The 18,264-nt window shown below is 43.8% G+C and overlaps 1 protein-coding gene across 1 annotated transcript in view; it reads left to right on the top strand.

The window, feature by feature from the left end:
* The window catches only part of LOC112263480 (DNA damage-binding protein 1), a 29,330-nt gene extending 11,381 nt beyond the window's left edge, over nt 1–17,949 (top strand). Inside the window, exons 11-26 of the mRNA XM_042330777.1 lie at nt 2,638–2,746; nt 4,140–4,318; nt 7,976–8,136; nt 9,016–9,123; nt 9,784–9,991; nt 10,287–10,382; nt 10,563–10,674; nt 11,225–11,348; nt 11,516–11,680; nt 12,195–12,289; nt 12,935–13,105; nt 13,478–13,587; nt 14,298–14,467; nt 15,303–15,405; nt 17,128–17,251; nt 17,477–17,949. Of these exons, the coding sequence (XP_042186711.1) occupies nt 2,638–2,746; nt 4,140–4,318; nt 7,976–8,136; nt 9,016–9,123; nt 9,784–9,991; nt 10,287–10,382; nt 10,563–10,674; nt 11,225–11,348; nt 11,516–11,680; nt 12,195–12,289; nt 12,935–13,105; nt 13,478–13,587; nt 14,298–14,467; nt 15,303–15,405; nt 17,128–17,251; nt 17,477–17,560 (2,119 nt within the window). The 3' untranslated portion in view covers nt 17,561–17,949. The remainder of the gene's footprint in view (nt 1–2,637; nt 2,747–4,139; nt 4,319–7,975; nt 8,137–9,015; nt 9,124–9,783; nt 9,992–10,286; nt 10,383–10,562; nt 10,675–11,224; nt 11,349–11,515; nt 11,681–12,194; nt 12,290–12,934; nt 13,106–13,477; nt 13,588–14,297; nt 14,468–15,302; nt 15,406–17,127; nt 17,252–17,476) is intronic.
* The last annotated feature ends 315 nt before the right edge of the window (nt 17,950–18,264 follow it).

Genomic DNA, 18,264 nt, shown 5'->3' with positions numbered 1-18,264 from the left:
TAGACGCCTGGCTTGGATCTTAATTTAGGGCTACTGCGCATGTGCTGGGGCACAGAAAGAGCTGGAAACTTCTAGAATCTGTAGAATGGTACCAGCTAATACACAAGTAACACAAGGCTAAATATATTGCAGATATAAACATATTGCAGCGGTAGTATGCATATAATATTAACATTGCTAATACAATACTAATGATAATGCTAGGTTGCACTCAATAAACACACTTGTGACAATAATAATAACAAAACCACTCTTATTGCAATGGACGCACACAACACTTAGTAAGGAAACGGCATGTGAACAGTTGCTCAGCACTTCCTCTTTCTTGCAACAGCATGTAAACACTTTCTAACATGAGGTGTCTAGGGCGGAGCTCTGCATTGCGTGCAAGCATCCTTATTGGTTGGAAAAGCCAAATAATCATATTGAGTGAGCCAGCCATTTTTACAATGTAAATAGCTTATTTCCACTGAATAACAATATAAATGCATCATGCAACAATTTCAAAGAGTTACAGTTCATTCAACAATCAGTCAGTTGAAATGAATGAATTAGGCCCAAATCTATCGATTTCACATGACTGGGAACACAGATGCCTTAAACAAATAAAAAGTAACAATGTAGATCAGAAAATCCATCCGTATATGGTGTGACCACCATTTGCCTCATGCAGCGAGACACATCTCCTTTGCATGGAGTTGATCAGGCTATTGATTATGGCTTGTGGAATGTTGTCCCACTCCTCTTCAATGGCTATGCAAAGCCACTGGATGTTGGCAGGAACTGGAAAACACTGTCATACACGTCAATCCAGGGCATCCCAAACATGTTCAATGGGTGACATATCTGGTGAGTTGTGCAGACCATTTTCGGCTTCCAGAAATTGTTTACCGATCCTTGCGACATGAGGCCGTGCATTATCACGCTGAAACATGAGGTGATGGCAGCGGTTGAATGCAGGGCTCGACATTAAGTTTTGTCCGCTTGTCCGTGGTAAGTCAAATAAATAGTCGGACAACCAGAATGTAGATTTCAGTTGTCGGGATGGACAAGTTTAAAAAAAAATCACAACATCAAACAATTACTCTGACCATAATCGGATCAGGCGGTGGCACTGCCAGAGGACAGTGCGTGCTCGGCATTCTGAGTAAATTGCCTATATTCCTATTTGCTATATCCCATTTCAATTAATGTTATATTTACACAAAGCAAGAGAATAATATATATGTGACACGAACAAAAGCCTAATCCTACTAACTGAAATATCATAAAGCAATTAAGACAAATTAAAGTTATGTAGTATTTTCTGAATTATTCTAAAAGTGTTTAATGTCCTAAAGTTTGCAGCTTTTAAATGTGAATTATTATGAAATTTGGAGTCTATACTATTCTCTTATTTTGAGTGACAAATATTTTAGGCCACAAGAAGTGAAATTGAGCAAACAATAACACGATGGAGAAATCAAATGAGGAGTCAAAAGGAAACTTAGGCAACAGCTGAGGAATGCTAATGAAACAAATGCATAGTTGGCCGATGCCGATTTCCGTGTTATTCTAGCAATGTGCAATCTACAACAGCACATATAAGTAGTCTAGGCCTAATAAGAGAGGAGGATGGGGTACAAATGTGAATCACTTTATAATTATCAAGTTCTGAGGACAGCAGAGTTGCTCTACAGCCAACGATGATTTAAAACCCAGCACAGGACCGCACAGCTAGCCAGGCACTTTGACTGTGACACTCGCTCCATCTACGAGCTTTGTACTTCACTCATTTTCAGTCACTTTGGCCGATGGTGTTACTGACCGTTGTTGTTGGGTCAAGTGACTTCAGCTTTCGGACAAGTAAAAAATATGTCCTACTTGTCCAAAGGACAAGTGACAAAAAAAAGTTAATGGCAGGACAATGAGCCTCAAGGTCTCGTCATAGTATCTCAAATTGCCATTGATAAAATGCAATTGTGTTCGTTGTCTGTAGCTTATGCCTGCCCATGTCATAACCCCCCTGACACCATGGGGCACTCAGTTCACAAAGTTGACATCCGTAAACCGCTCACCCACATGACGCCAAACACGCGGTCTGCCCGGTACAGTTGAACCGTGATTAATCGGTGAAGAGCACACTTCTCCAGCGTGCCAGTGGCCATCAACTGTGAGTATTGCCCACTGAAGTCCGTTACGACACCGAACTGCAGTCAAGACCGTGGTGAGGACGATGGACATGCAGATTAACTTCCCTGAGACTGTTTCTGACAGTCTGCAGAAATTATTCTGTTGTGCAAACCCATCAGCTGTCTGGGTAGCTCGTCTCAGACCATCCCGCAGGTGACGAAGCCGGATATAGAGGTTCTGGGCTGACGTGGTCACATGTAGTCTGCAGTTGTGAGGCCGGTTGAACGTACTACCAAATTCTCTAAAATGACATTGGAGGCGGCTTATGGTAGAGAAATTAACATTAAATTCTCTGGCAATAGCTCTGGTGGGCATTCCAAATTTGTGCACAAAATTTGAGAGAAATAAACTTTTTGTGCATATGGAACATTTCTGGGATCTTTTATTTCACCTCATGAAACATGGTACCAACACTTTTATATTTTGGTTCAGTATATAATAAGTTGTTCTGTGTTTGTGTGTCAGGGTGCTGATGCTAAACGGGGAGGAGGTGGAGGAGACTGAGCTGCCTGGCTTTGTGGACAACCTGCAGACCTTCTACTGTGGCAACGTGGCCCACCAGCAACTCATCCAGGTATATACACACACACGCGCACACACACACACACACACACACGCACACTAATTATGAGGGAAAAAAATCGATAGCTACATATTGGGATACTATTTTTGACAATATATGGTATAATTTTGACTCGTAATATTATTTTTTTCGTACCTGCACAAACTCCTATTTCCATGACTGATCAAAACTTTTCTCATTGCTCTCTTATCCTTCTGAGGCAGACGTACGGTGAGCAATATGTTTGGAACATCGAAATGAAATACAATCGCAGTATTGATTCGCAATACAGTGCCTAGGAAATATTTATACCCCTGGACTTATTCCACATTTTGTTGTTACAGCCTGAATTCAAATGTGATTAAATTGATTGTTTTTCTCACCCAGCTACACACAATACCCCATAATGACAAAGTGAAAACATGTTTTACATTTTTGGGGCTAATTTATTGAAAATGAATTACAGAAATATCTTAATTTACATAAGTATTCACACTCCTGAGTCATTACTTTGTAGAAGCACCTTTGGTGGCATTTAAAGCTTTGAGTCGTCTCGGGTATGTCTATCAGCTTTGCACATCTGGATTTGGGCTCCATGCTGGCCGGGAAAATTCCTCGGTTGAAAACCAAATGGCCAATAACCTATCGTCCTACTAGGCCTATCGTAAAATATATGTTAGTTACGAACAGTAGCTTATTTCCCAAATATTCGAAACAAGAAGATGTCCTAAAGTTGTGGCTTTCAAAAATAACAAGAATGAAAGTCGATTGCCTCAGCCTAGGAATAGGCTATTCTCAATCACAGATTTATGAGAGATGGGACAAACAATATTATTTATTGTTCTATTATTTTGAGGCAAATTTAGCAATTGTTATCCAGTACTGCAGACTACTTCTATCCAGCCCATGATGTAGGCCTATAACCTAGCTCACTACGGTAAGACAGCCCGTTCTTCATCAGACAGTCACTGCTCCATCATGTGCGTCTGCCACAGTCACGCGCACACACACAAACCGGTGCCACGCACACACACACAAACCGGTGCCACGCACACACACAAATGCAAGGGCACCCTTGCGATTTTTCTTTGGGGCAGAATCTTCTGTTTTCTCTGCAAAACTGATTGAATGGCTTTTTTTTTTTTACCCAAGAGGCACCTGACACTTACCACAAGTGAGAAATTACACATAAACAAGAATCACTTAGCATAAACCAAATTAATTAGAATTTTGAATAATTTAATCCACACCATTTTTTTACTTTGAAAAATCTAATTATCTATTTTGTATGTGCTGTTGTAAATCAAACAAATACACGTGTGAACACAAAGTTTTCAAATAGTGAATCGTACAAAGGTGCTGATATATTTATGTACGTGTGTGTGTGTGTGTGTGTGTGATTCAGATCACGTCAGGCGGTGTGCGTCTGGTAATGCAGGACAGCAAGGCCCTGGTGTCTGAGTGGAAGGAGCCGCAGGGCCGGAACATCAGCTTGGCCGCATGTAACTCCTCCCAGGTGGTGCTGGCCGTGGGCCGCGCCCTCTACTATCTCCAGATCCTCTCTGGGGAACTCAAACAGATCAGGTACACACAACTCAAATCCATTCGGACTTTATTGACAGTGTTGTTAAACAGCACCAGAGACTTGGTGATCCCCATACCAACTGAATTGTAAATACGTGTGAATTAACGTGTGAATCAACAGAAGAAATGACAGTGCCTTAAGAAAGTATTCATACCCTTTGACTTACTCTACATTTTATTACAGCCTGAATTCAAAATCATTTAAATTAATGGGGTATTGTGTGTGTAAATTGATCGACACACAATACCCCCATAATGACAGTAAAACATTTCTGTATAATTATTTTGCAAATGTATTGAAAATGAAATATAAGTAAGTAAAAGTCATTCACAACCCTGAGTCGATAGTTTGCAGAAGCACCTTTGGCAGTGATTACGGCTGTGAGTCTTTCTGGGTAAATCTCTAGCTTTCCACGCCTGGATTGAGCACCATCTACCCGTTTATTATTTTCACAATCTTCAAGCTCTGTCAGATTGGTTGTTGATCATTGCTCGACAAAAATGTTCAGGTCTTGTCATAGATTTTCAAGTAGATTTAAGTCCAAACTGTAACTTGGCCACTCAGGAACATTCACAGTGTTCTTGGTAAGGAACTCCAGGTTAGAGCTGGCCTTGGGTTTTAGGTTATTCAAGGAGCTATCATCTTAAGTAGCACAGCAGATGCAACGCATTGAATATTTACATTCCCCAATTCAAATGAATTTTGTAACTTTGTCCCAGAAGCGTTTAACTGCTGCCCACTCTCACATCATATGAAGGAGTCTGTCTACCTGATGTAGGGGACACAGTGAACAGTTGGGAGTTGGGACCATTTTCATCCTAAAACTTTTCCTTGGTGTTAAATACGGTCATTGAACAAACTTTAAAAAAATATTAATGGTTCGTATTACGGGATGCCAAGGTCGTATTTCTCAAGATTCTGTTCCAGTTAAAGCGCTGTTCAGAATCACTTATCTGTGGATCATACTTTTTTATTGGCTAGCTCAGCATATGAGCTTTCCAAAAGTTTTTTAAAACATATATTATAGTGATCAGTCCTTTCGGGAGCCTAGATAAATTATTTATATATTCCATAATTGGATAGGCCAGTAGTTGGGATTCCCAAGGGACTCCATAGGCCAACATAGCTGACTAAAGTTGAAAATATGTGTGTGGGGGGTGTACCTGGTAATGTGTTGTCTTACAAACCTTTGAATGTTCTCAAACCATTGCTATCCGTAGTATATCTGCAAGGGTACGGATTCCACATGTGAAACGGGGGGGGGGGATGCAAAATGCTGCCCTCCAAATCGCAAGGCATTATTGACTATGAACATGCCATTTCGATTACCAGTTACATTGTTTATCAAGTTATGTTTATCAAGATATTGTTTATCAAGATATGTCAGTTAAGACCTCCACTTCCAGTGCAATAAGGATACATCATATTTCTCTCCATACTCAGCCAGTGGGGGGCAGAAGAATCATGTCTAAACAAATTTAGGATGGGACGAAATGCCAGTGCCTGGAAATACAATTTAAAATGTATTTAAACTGTTTTAAATAAATGTTTTTCCTCATCAATCGACACACTACCCAATAATGACAAAGCGAAAAAACTGTTTTTTAGAATAAAAAACCCCCAAATAGCTTATTTACAGAAGTATTCAGACCCTTTGCTATGAGACTCTAAATTGAGGGTAGGTCCATCCTGTTAACATTGATCATCCTTGAGATGTTTTTACAACTTGATTGTAGTCCACCTGTGGTAAATTTAATTGATTGGACATGATTTGGAAAGCCACACACCTGTCTATATAAGGTTTCACAGTTGACAGTGCATGTCAGAGCAAAAACCAAGCCATGAGGTCGAAGGAATTGTCCGTAGAGCTCCGAGATAGGATTGTGTCGAGGCACAGACCTGGGGAAGGGTAGCAAAAACATTCTGCTGCATTGAAGGTCCCCAAGAACACAGTGGCCTCCATCATTCTTAAATGGAAGAAGTTTGAAACCACCAAGTCTCTCTTCCTAGAGCTGGCTGCCAGGCCAAACTGAGCAATCGGGGGAGAAGGTCAGGGAGGTTACCAAGAACCCGATAGTCACTCTGGCAGAGCTCCAGAGTTCCTCTGTGGATATAGGAGAACCTTCCAGAAGGACAACCATCTCTGCAGCACTCCACCAATCAGGTCTTTATGGTAGTGTCCAGACGGAAGCCACTCCTCAGTAAAAGGCACATGACAGCCCGCTTAGAGTATGCCAAAATGCACCTACATGACTGACCACGAGAAACAAGATTCTCTACTCTAATGAAACCAAGATTGAACTCTTTGGCCTGAATACCAAGTGTCAGCTCATCACCTGGTCAATACCATCCCTATGGTGAATCATGGTGGTGGTGGCAGCATTATGCTGTGGGGATGTTTTTCAGAGGCAGGGCCTGGGTGACTAGTCAGGATCGAGGCAAAGATGAATGGAGTAAAGTACAGGGAGATCATTGATGAGAAACCTGCTCCAGAGCACTCAGGACCTTAGGCTGGGGCGAAGGTTCACCTTCCAACAGAACAATGACCCTAAGCTTACAGCCAAGACAACACAGGAGTTGCTTCAGGACATGTCTCTGAATGTCCTTGAGTGGCTTAGCCAGAGCCTGGACTTGAACCAAATCGAACATCTCTAGAGAGACCTGAAAATAGCTCTACAGCGACACTCCCATTCCAACTTGACAGAACTTGAAGGGAACTGCAGAGAAGAATGGGAGAAACTCCCCAAATACAAGTTTGCCAAGCTTGTAGTGTTATACCCAAGAAGACTCGAGGCTGTAATTGCAGCCAAAGGTGCTTCAACAAAGTACTGAGTAAAGGGTCTGAATACCTATGCTTATGATATTTCAGTTTTTTTTTAAAAGTTATTTTTGTTGCCAACATTTCTAAAAACCTGTTTTTGCTTTGTCATTATGGGGTATTGTTTGTAGATTGATATTTATTTGATACATTTTAGAATAAGGCTGTAACGTAGCAAAATGTAGAAAAATTGAAGGGGTCTGATTACTTTCCCGAATGCTCTGTATGTACACATATACACACACCACTTTGAACCCAGTTGGAGTCAGCTCTACAGGCCATCACCATGCCCGAGGATAGGCTTACACTGCTGGCCAAGGAAGGCTCTACTAATGTGGTCTGGTCCAGCAATCACTGTTGATGCTGAGCTGTAGCAAAAGCCGTTCCTTTTTGAGAGTGGGCTGTACCCACACACTGGGGCAAAACAAATATCCAATGAAGTCAAGCTCAGCTACACAACGTTTAAAGTGCTTTGAGCACCTATAAAAGCACTTCATAAATCCAATCCCATATGCGGATGTAGTGAGATACCCAATGGGGTGGACTATTCTCATCACTCATCTTGAAAAAATGTTTAAATCAATCCGGTGTCATTAACACAATGGAAAAATCCAATGATTTATTATTGAAATCGCATGGGAGAAAGAGGGAAAACGAATTGGTACAATTTAAGGCGTATAATGTCTGGCCAGGTGAGATGTAGTCGTTGTTTTTGTGTGTCTAAGTTGTTTTGTATTTGGAATAAAAAATAAAAATATTAGCTATAGTCATTTTTTGTTGTTGTTGAACTAATAGAATCCAAAAATGAATCCAATCCCTCCTCTCTGTCCCCCCTCAGCACGGTGGAGATGGAGCATGAGGTGGCCTGCCTAGACATCACGCCCCTGGGGGAGGGCGGAGAGTCGCCCCTCTGTGCCGTGGGCCTATGGACGGACATATCGGCCCGAGTCCTCAAGCTGCCCTGCTTCACCGCCCTGCACAAGGAGATGCTCGGAGGAGGTGAGATGGAGATTCAACAGTGTACTTAAAGGGATAGTGAGGGATGGATAGATGGAGGAACTGATTTGATCCTTTTTTGTAGCCAGGTAAGTCTGTGTAACTTTGAGAAAAAAAAACATTTCCCACTGGGGATAGGTACTAGTACTCGGTTCCAGATTTGATATTTGGTAACTATTAATTGACAACATTTTAATAAATGTAACTATTTAGCAGGTTCAATTCATAAGCACTGACAACATTTCTAATGCTAAGATGTGTTTGTTGTTTGGAGTCTGAAAATATTAGTTTAGTTTTCAGTTGAGTATCAGAACAACCAGTAATTGGAGCAACTGTTATTGTAGCCCCGTTTCACGCTAACATGCCTGTATGCAACATTTATTTTCCAGAGTACTCGAACCCAGACATTCTTTCAAATGCCCGTCCCTAATGTCCACTGTTCTGTTTTGTTGCTCCCGACCATGGTCTTTTAATAAAGCTTCTCAAATATCAACATTTTTATAAAGATATCATGATTGGGAGCAGTGAAGAATTGGCCACACATTCTCTGTATTGGACATTCTCTTTGTCCTTCTGTTATTATTTTTGGAAGTGTTAATATACCCCTCCTATTGAAAGCCTGTGTAACTTGGCCGGGAAAGGGGAGGGAATCCTAAGGGACAGAAGCACTCTACTGCTGGTTTCACACGTCCTCGATCCATTTTTGCAATGTTGCACAACCACGCGGAAGATGTTATTGTGAGACCTAGCTGTCGATGCCTTCTTATTTGTGCTCGGAGGATGAATAATAGTTGTTTTTGGATTGACAGTGGAATTCTGCTGCTATTCTGAAGCTTTTCACACATTTGACGCGATTGTGTGTGTGTGTGTGTGTGTGTACAGAAATTATCCCTCGCTCCATCCTGATGACGACGTTCGAGGCCAGCTACTACCTGCTGTGTGCCCTGGGAGACGGAGCGCTCTTCTACTTTGGCCTGGACCTGACTACAGGTCAGGCTGCTGGAGAAACACATATTTCTGTTGCCTTTCGAGTCAACATTTTTATAAAGATTCCAGACAGTTAACTGCACCATCATCTAATTCATTGATAGAACAAATTAGGTTAAGATGTGTCAAATAGGAGGCTGTTCATAGGCCCGTTCATTTGTCTTCACAGCTGCAGTTCGATTCTGTTTCAGAATTCTGAAAATGCATTGAGAATGTCAAACTCTTCATTGGAAATACAATTGAGTGTACAAAACATTAGGAACACCTTCCTAATATTGATTTGCACCTGCTTTTGCCCTCAGAACAGCCTCGATTGGTCAGTGCATGGACTCCACAAGGTGTCAAGCGTTCCGCAGGGTTGCTGGCCCATGTTGACTCCACCCTCTGAATGGGACAAATACACAATCCCCTTTCATGTGCGCTGATTAAAGTGGATTTAACATGTGACGTCAATAACAGATTCACCTGGTCAGTGTATGTCATGGAAAGAGCAGATGTTCCCAATGTTATTGACACTCAGTGTATATTAAAAATGGAAAGGGTTTTGGATTGGAATTGCCGCTTATCTCCTGAACAGACTGAATTGAAAGTGCACTTACCCCCTGGCAGGGTTGCAAACTTATTGTTAAACTGTTGGCATTGACCCCATTGTGTTGCCAACAGGCGTGCTGAGCGAGCGGAAGAAGGTGACTCTGGGCACCCAGCCCACGGTGCTGAGGACCTTCCGTTCCCTTTCCACCTCCAACGTGTTTGCCTGCTCTGACCGGCCCACCGTCATCTACTCCTCCAACCACAAGCTGGTCTTCTCCAATGTCAACCTCAAGGAGGTCAACTACATGTGTCCGCTCAACTCCGAGGGCTACCCCGACAGGTTAGTTAGTCAGTCACGCTCGTCTCAATAGTCCAAAGTGGCATCTTTAGCCCTTCTTCTCCGTTTGGACTGATGTGGGGACGAATTCAACAGAAACCTTTTTTACCCCCTGTCATCTGTCCTGTGGTTTCAGACCAGTGCAAGTGTTGGAGAGGAGACGGAGTCGTGCGTTGATTATTTTTCTCATTCAACGACTCTAAAGAAAGAACAGGAATGATAGCAAAGCTAGACATAAATATGTAACGTACCTGTTGTTGGTGTGTGGTTCTAACCTGCGCTTCTGTGTCTTTGGCAGTCTGGCGCTGGCCAACAACAGCACTCTCACCATCGGGACCATCGACGAGATCCAGAAGCTCCACATTCGCACGGTTCCCCTCTACGAGTCTCCCAGGTAAGAGGGAGCAAGACCCGTAGAACTAGTTAGAGTAGAAGTATATCTATCCAATGGATTTACCCCTCGGGTAAATCAAGAGGGAAATATTTGTTTCTTTTTTACTCTTTTGCTCTCTGTCACTCACGCACTCCCCCCTCCCTATCTCCACTTTATTCTCGCTCGCTCCCTCCCTCTCAGGAGGATCTGTTACCAGGAAGTGTCTCAGTGTTTCGGGGTGCTGTCCAGCCGCGTGGAGATGCAGGACGCCAGCGGGACCACGGCAGCGGTGCGCCCCAGCGCTAGCACTCAGGTAGCTGCACACAATTGGGTATTTCAGTGTACCACTGCCAGGATCTCCTGTTCTGGGCCCCGTATTCGTAAATATTCTCAGGGCAGGAGTGCTGATTACGGATTAAGACCTTTTTGAATATGGGCCGTGAGCCTCGTGTCCCGTATTCAACGGCGTTTTCATGATGCATCGTGACTTAAGTGCAACTGCGTGTTTTGTAGAAGAACCGTCCGGAAATATCTGTGAACTTCGCTCTATATGAACTAAAGCATCAGCTTTCAGAGTGTTACTGTATTTTATTTAGCAGTTTTAGTGCAATTATGTTTAGTTTTTTTGGGGGGGGTGCCTTGAATGGTAGTAGTGCACATCGCTTGGCTGACAATGTGTCCAGATGACTTAGTTTAGTCTAGGTTTATTGCACAAAAAAAACCAAGAAAAAAGAGAGAACTTGTAGATGAGGAAGAACCTACTCCCTTTTTCCCCTGGCCTTGTGGGTGTGCATAGTCTGGGTTTTCATATTTTCCCACTTCCTCTGCCTTTCATATCTCCTCTCTCCCTACCTCTCCCCCAGGCTCTGTCTAGCAGTGTGAGCTCCAGTAAGCTGTTCCCCAGCAGCACCTCCCCACACGAGACCTCCTTCGGGGAGGAGGTGGAGGTGCACAGCCTCCTGGTGGTCGACCAACACACCTTTGAAGGTAAGCCCCCCTTGACTAAAGAAAACATTTAAGTGAGTTAATGGTGATTGTGCTGGTGATTGATAAGCTGGTGATTGTACTCTTGGAGGAGCACACCAAATTCTCACTTTTTTTGTGGTGATTTGTCCTCAATTGCGTGATTTTCACACGTGTGTTCGTCCTCCCAGTGCTCCACGCCCACCAGTTCCTCCAGAGTGAGTACGCCCTCAGCATGGTGTCCTGCCGCCTGGGCAGGGACCTCTCGGTCTACTTTATCGTTGGCACAGCAATGGTCTACCCAGAGGAGGCGGAGCCCAAGCAAGGCCGCATCATCGTCTTCCACTACACTGACGGTGAGGGCTAACTTCTTCTTTCTTCCATCCTCATTGTTCTCGCTCTCTCGTTCCCATCATTCTTCCCCTGTAAAATTCTTTCTCACCCCCCTCATCTTTTTTTGCTCGCGCTCTCTCACACTTTCTTCTACAGTCTCTTTCTTCCCCTCGTCTTTTTCTCACTCATTCCCTCTCACCTTTTTCCTCACTCGTTCCATGCCTCTTCCTCCCTTGATGGTGCCTGATAGCACCTTCCTATCGATAATCATCTCAGTCACGAAGATGAATGACTCCGAGTGAACAGATGCTGTGAAAATACTGTATCAGAGAGCTATAACACGAGCCTGAAAACCAAACTGATGTGCTACTTTTCTCAGTTTGTTTAAAAGAATTGCCTGGAATCCAAACCATTATGCTCAGTTTCACCTTTCTTTCACAGTGAAACAAATGGTCAAACAAAACGTATCCGTTTGTATTTCAGGCTACTGCAGCACCGGCTCTGACCCAGACTGTTATTTATTTTTCTTGTGTGTAGGTAAGCTGCAGACGGTTGCAGAGAAGGAGGTGAAGGGAGCCGTCTACTCCATGGTGGAGTTCAATGGCAAACTGCTGGCCAGCATCAACAGCACAGTAAGCATTTCACTTTAGATGGTTTGAAAGTAGATGTTTTTCAAGGCCAGCTCCTATTTCACAGGCTACAGTTGTAGACACTCGCATGGAGGGGAAATGTTTACCTCCACTTAAATTAAAACTTTCACGATGTCTCTCGTTTCCATTAATGCATCGCTAAGTGAATATTTGATTTAAGTGAAAGTTAGGATTCGCCCCAGGGTACTTGGCAATAAAAAAAAATTAAAAATGAAGAAAATTACAGGAGACATTCCGCGGTGTCAGTTTTATTTCTCAATCCTGACGTTAAAATGAGTTGAAAAACCCTTGGTGTTGCTGCCTTGTCAAATTCAGTGCTTCCTCTACAATGACCCGTAATGGCTGCCGCGGTGAAACTAGTTATGGGGCCCACAACCATACGGAAAGGGTGTTGGGGACAATTTATGTCTATCCAGTAGTATTCTTTCCAATGGAACGTTGGAATCTAAAGGAACATTGAAGGGTGTATTTCTTGTAGTTGTATGAAATGCATGTCTCCTACAAAAACAACCTCGGTGCTTTCGAGTCCTTGTTACTCCGAAACTACACTGCAGCGTCCGGACTCTGCTCCTCGACAATTGTGCATGTCAATATCAACGCATCGTCAATGTGCACACGCCCCCCCAGGTGCGTCTGTACGAGTGGACCGCTGAGAAGGAGCTGAGGACCGAGTGTAACCACTACAACAACATCATGGCACTCTACCTAAAGACCAAAGGAGACTTCATCCTGGTGGGAGACCTGATGAGGTCTGTGCTGCTGCTGGCCTATAAACCCATGGAGGGCAACTTTGAGGAGGTAAGGAACGATACTAAGAGAGGCCCTGCCGGTGTCCACCCTTTTTCCTTAAGAGGATGGTGGATGTGCTCAACGCCACAAGGTCTAAATGACGATTTGTTTGGTTTTGCTCAAAAACTGTTTTTTCCCCCTTGGATACAACATTCTCCAAAATATAGATTTGAATACTTTTATTTTGTCGCCCTCATTTCTCATGGGCTTTATCAAGGAGGATTCAACACCAAACACTTGCAATGAATAAGAACTTGAGTGATGAGTTGGAACCATTGTTTGTTATCAATCATTGCACCTCTTGGGTGAATAAAGTTTATTGAATGGAATTGAATTGAGGCACTGGTGATAAGCCTGTTTTTCACCTGTCACTCTTCTCAGATTGCCCGTGACTTCAATCCCAACTGGATGAGTGCTGTGGAGATCCTGGACGATGACAACTTCCTGGGGGCGGAGAATGCCTTCAACCTCTTTGTGTGTCAAAAAGACAGGTGCGGTGGGAGTCTTGACCTCTTTCTGGAATCCTCTCGCCTCAGAAGGAAGAGACCTCTAATACGGTTTAGGAGGCAAATAAATAGTATGCGGTAGAATCGCAGAAAGACTAATTGAGATGGAGCCCGGGCCTAGACATGTCCTCACACTCTCACCGCCATCATCCATAAGCCGTCAAGTTAATCATCCATGATCATTGACTTCCATTGACCTTTGTCTTTCTCTCACGTGTTTGTTGCTGCCACCGTTTCTGTCTTCTGTCCCTCGTTCTTCCTCCTGTGCTGTTTCGCTTTCGGTGGTCATCATTCTGTTTGTCACCATCTTATTTCTTACTACCTCTTCCCTCACGCGCTCCTTTTTTTTCTTACTCATTGCCACTCCTCTACATCTGCTATTGCTTTTCCCCATTTTATATTTTTCTGCCTGCCTCTGTATCAGTCGCTCTATCTCTTTCTCGCATCACTTTCTCTCAATTATAATAAATTCAATGCTACTTTATTGGTATGAAATAAATGGGTACACATTGCCAAAGCAGAAATGTGTAGATAAATGGGTACAATAATTAGCACTTTTTAAAAATATATCTTTGACTCTCTGAAATGTAGTTTTTTTTTTTTGAATGAAGTGAATGGGTACACATTGCCAAAGCATGAAATAATTAGGCCCAAAATAGATGTTGAGCTCTCCCCCCCTCTCTCTCCCTTGGCAGCGCGGCCACGACAGACGAGGAGCGACAACACCTGCAGGAGGTTGGCGTGTTCCACCTGGGGGAGTTTGTCAACGTCTTCTCCCATGGGTCACTGGTGCTGCAGAACCTGGGCGAGAGCTCCACCCCCACGCAGGGCTCCGTGCTCTTCGGCACCGTCAACGGCATGATCGGTAATGCCCCCCCCCACTGCCACATGCCAGGGCTGTAATTCACTAGAAACAAAAATGGAAGCAAATGGGATGAAACCGGGAGGGCCTAAACTGCATTTGTACAATAAGAAACACTTGTTTTTTTTCCCATTGCGAAACATTTAGCTATGGTTTGTTAGTTTGCCGTAATGAATACACCCCAGGGTCGTAGAGTATGTATTAGCACAAAACAGTTTGAGACCGCAAGAGAGATCTGTGTTCTTCTTGGACATGTTGCTGTAGCAGCACTTGGGTTTCAAAATGTTGTTTTTCTGATGCAGACTGTACTGATGCCAATTTCAAGGTCCCGAATTCCCCCCGTGTCTTTAATTTTTTTTCTTTTAGGCTATGTACAGTTACAGCGAAGCTGTACAGATTTTCCTCAACTACATAAGCACCCATCTTCAGGATGAGAGGTGGGGGGGGCAGTGGAGAGGATCTGCTAGTAATTTACATGTGACTTCCAAAGTCAATTTACTTTCTCAATTTCTTTCATAGCTGTGGTCATAAAGAAAGGGGAATGATGATTGGAGTGTTCACCGAAGTTCTGCAATGACTATTCCCCCCCGCCAAAAGCTGCACAAGGCATTTGTGTTTGTGGGCAACAACATATTCAGTAGGCACAAATTGGAACGGGGAAAAAATGCCACCTTCCCTCAGTCAGACAACCCACTCTCAAATTCCCTCATCTTCCATCTTTTCTCCTCCACTAGGTATGAGTGGCGAGCACCACGAGCGTACGGATCTGCACATATCTATTTCGGTTCTCCTTTTATTTTCTCCCATAAATGACAAGCCACCTGTCTTATGTCTGTAGGTCTTGTGACCTCTCTGTCCGAGGGCTGGTACAGCCTGCTGCTGGACCTGCAGAATCGACTCAACAAGGTCATCAAGAGCGTGGGCAAGATCGAGCACAGCTTATATCCTTCTAGTGTGTGTGGACCTGCCCCTATGTCTCACACTGAAAGTGCCTTTTCAGAACCGGTGAGCACCACTGTCATGGGTGGTAACTTGGTACCACCGACCTCGATGTGCGCTGTCAGAATGGTAATGGTTGTCATAACATGCCTAAGCCCGTAAATGAATGCATGACAAGGCCACGTGTTTTACCGTGTCATGCGTGAATGAAGCGACGGCCTGAAGTTGACAAGTAGCCGTGTGTAGGTGATACGGGGAAATAACAATAGGGTTGACGACCTTGGGATTTTGGATCACGGTAATTGGCCAGCCAAATGACCGCCGTCACTGTAATAACCATTCGAATAGGCACTCCTTCGCTCCTGACTGCATGTGCTGCCATAAAAATAGAATGAATAGAACATCAAGTTCTATTGAATAGAATATCAAGTCAATGATGGCATAATGGGAGGCCATTGCGAGGCGCAAAGCAGGAAGTGTAGCCATCAATATGTGCTGTGATTTGTTGATTTAAACTCAACTGAACTGACATTACAAAAACAACATTCTATTCCATGAGCCACATCAGTTATCATTTGAATCAACATTCTTCATTACCATGGAAATTATTGCATCACAATACCAGTGAGTGGCGCAGCGGTCAAAAGCACTGCATTGCAGCCTGGGGTACGATCCCGTGACCGGGAGCCCCATAGGACAGTGTGCAATTGGCTCAGAGCTGACTGGGGTAGGGGAAGGTTTTGCCAGAGGGCCTTCCTTGGCTCATCGCACTCGAGTGACTCCTTGTGGCAGGGCCGGGCACCTGCAAGCCAACTTCAGTTGTCAGTCAAATGGTGCTCCCCAAAACATTGGTGCAGCTGACTTTAGGTTTGTGTGTTAAGTATCGGTCATGTTTTGGAAGATGCATGACTCAACCTTCGCCTCTCCCAGGCTCATTTAGGACTTGCAGCGATGAGCCAAAGACTGTAAGAAAATAGAGTAAAAAACAATATATGCTTGTGGACATACCACCCTGAACACACCTGATCTCAGTAGCTAAGCAGGTTCAGGTCCGGATTTTACTTGGATGGGAGACCGCCTGGGAATACCCGGTGCTGTAAGCTCACTGAAAGCTTACAGAAAAGAATACCAGGCAGCCATTGCGTGTACCCATCATTTTACCAGTCAAATTGCAAGGGTTAGAGCTTCCAAGCCCCTTCTATTGACTTCCGTTCACTATTTCTGTGCTGCTGCAGGGAGGAGCTGTTGCCTAGGCAACCAAATACTTGTTTGCTACAACACTTGCTTGTTTCAGGAAGGAGCAACAAAGTTTCATCATGTTAGAAACGGACTCAACCGCACAAATTCCCGGCTGTACCGTCTTCAGTCAGCTGTTCGTTCTTATGTGACTGTTTTATTTTCAAGACAGTCTTCATCCATAACCATCAGTTTCACGGTTATATACTAATTGTGCCAGCCCTAAGAATCACACTTTTGAGAGACTTATTGTGGTCTAAAATCACTTGCACTGTACTTTCCTTTGAAAAATGTGCCAGTTCTCATTTCAGGGGCTGCTACTCATTTAAATTATTCAGTACCAGGTGCTCATATTTTAGAGTGAACATTCTATGAGTACTCAAACCCCCAAAAATGCAGGTTCTGGTACTCGAAAGGACAGAGTTCTCGGTAAGAGGACTGGCTTTGCTGTAGGGGTGTGTGTTATTTGTCTTCCTTGACTCTGTCACCTGGAGGTCCTTCCATACGGAGCGTAAGACTGAGCAGGCCACGGGCTTCATCGACGGGGACCTCATCGAGAGCTTCCTGGACCTGGGCCGCGCCAAGATGCAAGAGGTGATCAGCACGCTACAGGTACGGACACGCATACACTCTCACACATACACAGTTTCACACAAACACACACACTCGTTCACACTCTCTCAAACACACACACACACACACAAGCTCGCTTGCACTTCTTGGACTGCAATAATGCTTGATAAAGGTACCACTTAGATACACGTGTCCCATAGCTGTGCGGGGGTTAATGCAAACTACTGGGACAGGGAGCTGACAACACCCTCTTCTGCATTTCAGATTGACGACGGCAGCGGAATGAAGCGCGAGGCCACCGTGGATGAGGTCATAAAGATTGTGGAGGAGCTGACAAGGATCCACTAGCCCCTCCCACTCAGACTCCGGCCATTACAGAGGGGAGTCGGGTGGAGGGGTGGCTAGGGCTCTGTAAATACTTATAAATAAATAAAAAGGTGTTTGCATGACCGTCCTCCGGACTTCAAATTAATTGACAATGTTTTTTAAATCCGATCCCGCATCAATACTTCACAGGTGCTTGGATAAACAAAAATGGTCTGTCGACCATAACGATGACAGGCAAAGGGACTGGTTAGAAGGGGTATGGAAGGGGGGGGGGGAATCACTGCAGGACGAGGAAAGATGTCTCAAGGATTTGACAGGGATCCACTAAAGTAGGATAACGATACCTTCGCTGTTTTGTCATTGACGTTTCTCCATGTTTCTTTTAATAAAGGTTGCTTTAGTACTGTGTACCTCTTGAGTTCAGCTCTCCAATCTTTCCACAGAATGACGATATTCATTTAATTTTCACTTCTGAGCATTAACTTAAGTCTGTTTCAAAGCATGTCCAGAGTCCTACACCACAGTATAATTTCAAAAGCTATTTATAGAAGTGCACATGCCAACCAACAGTGACATTCTTTTATCGAATATGTATGCACTCACTACTGTAAATAGCTCTGGATTAGAGCATCTGCTAAATGACAAATGTATCACTGCGTGACTTAAGCGATGTCACTGAGTGCAGTAATGGTCCTTTGTGATAAATTACTACTACAATGCACTAT

This window comes from Oncorhynchus tshawytscha, linkage group LG12 (genome assembly GCF_018296145.1).
Source record: "Oncorhynchus tshawytscha isolate Ot180627B linkage group LG12, Otsh_v2.0, whole genome shotgun sequence".
NCBI classification, from domain to species: Eukaryota; Metazoa; Chordata; class Actinopteri; order Salmoniformes; family Salmonidae; genus Oncorhynchus; species Oncorhynchus tshawytscha.
Note: the sequence above shows the minus strand (reverse complement) of the source record. Positions and strands in the feature narration are given on the sequence as shown.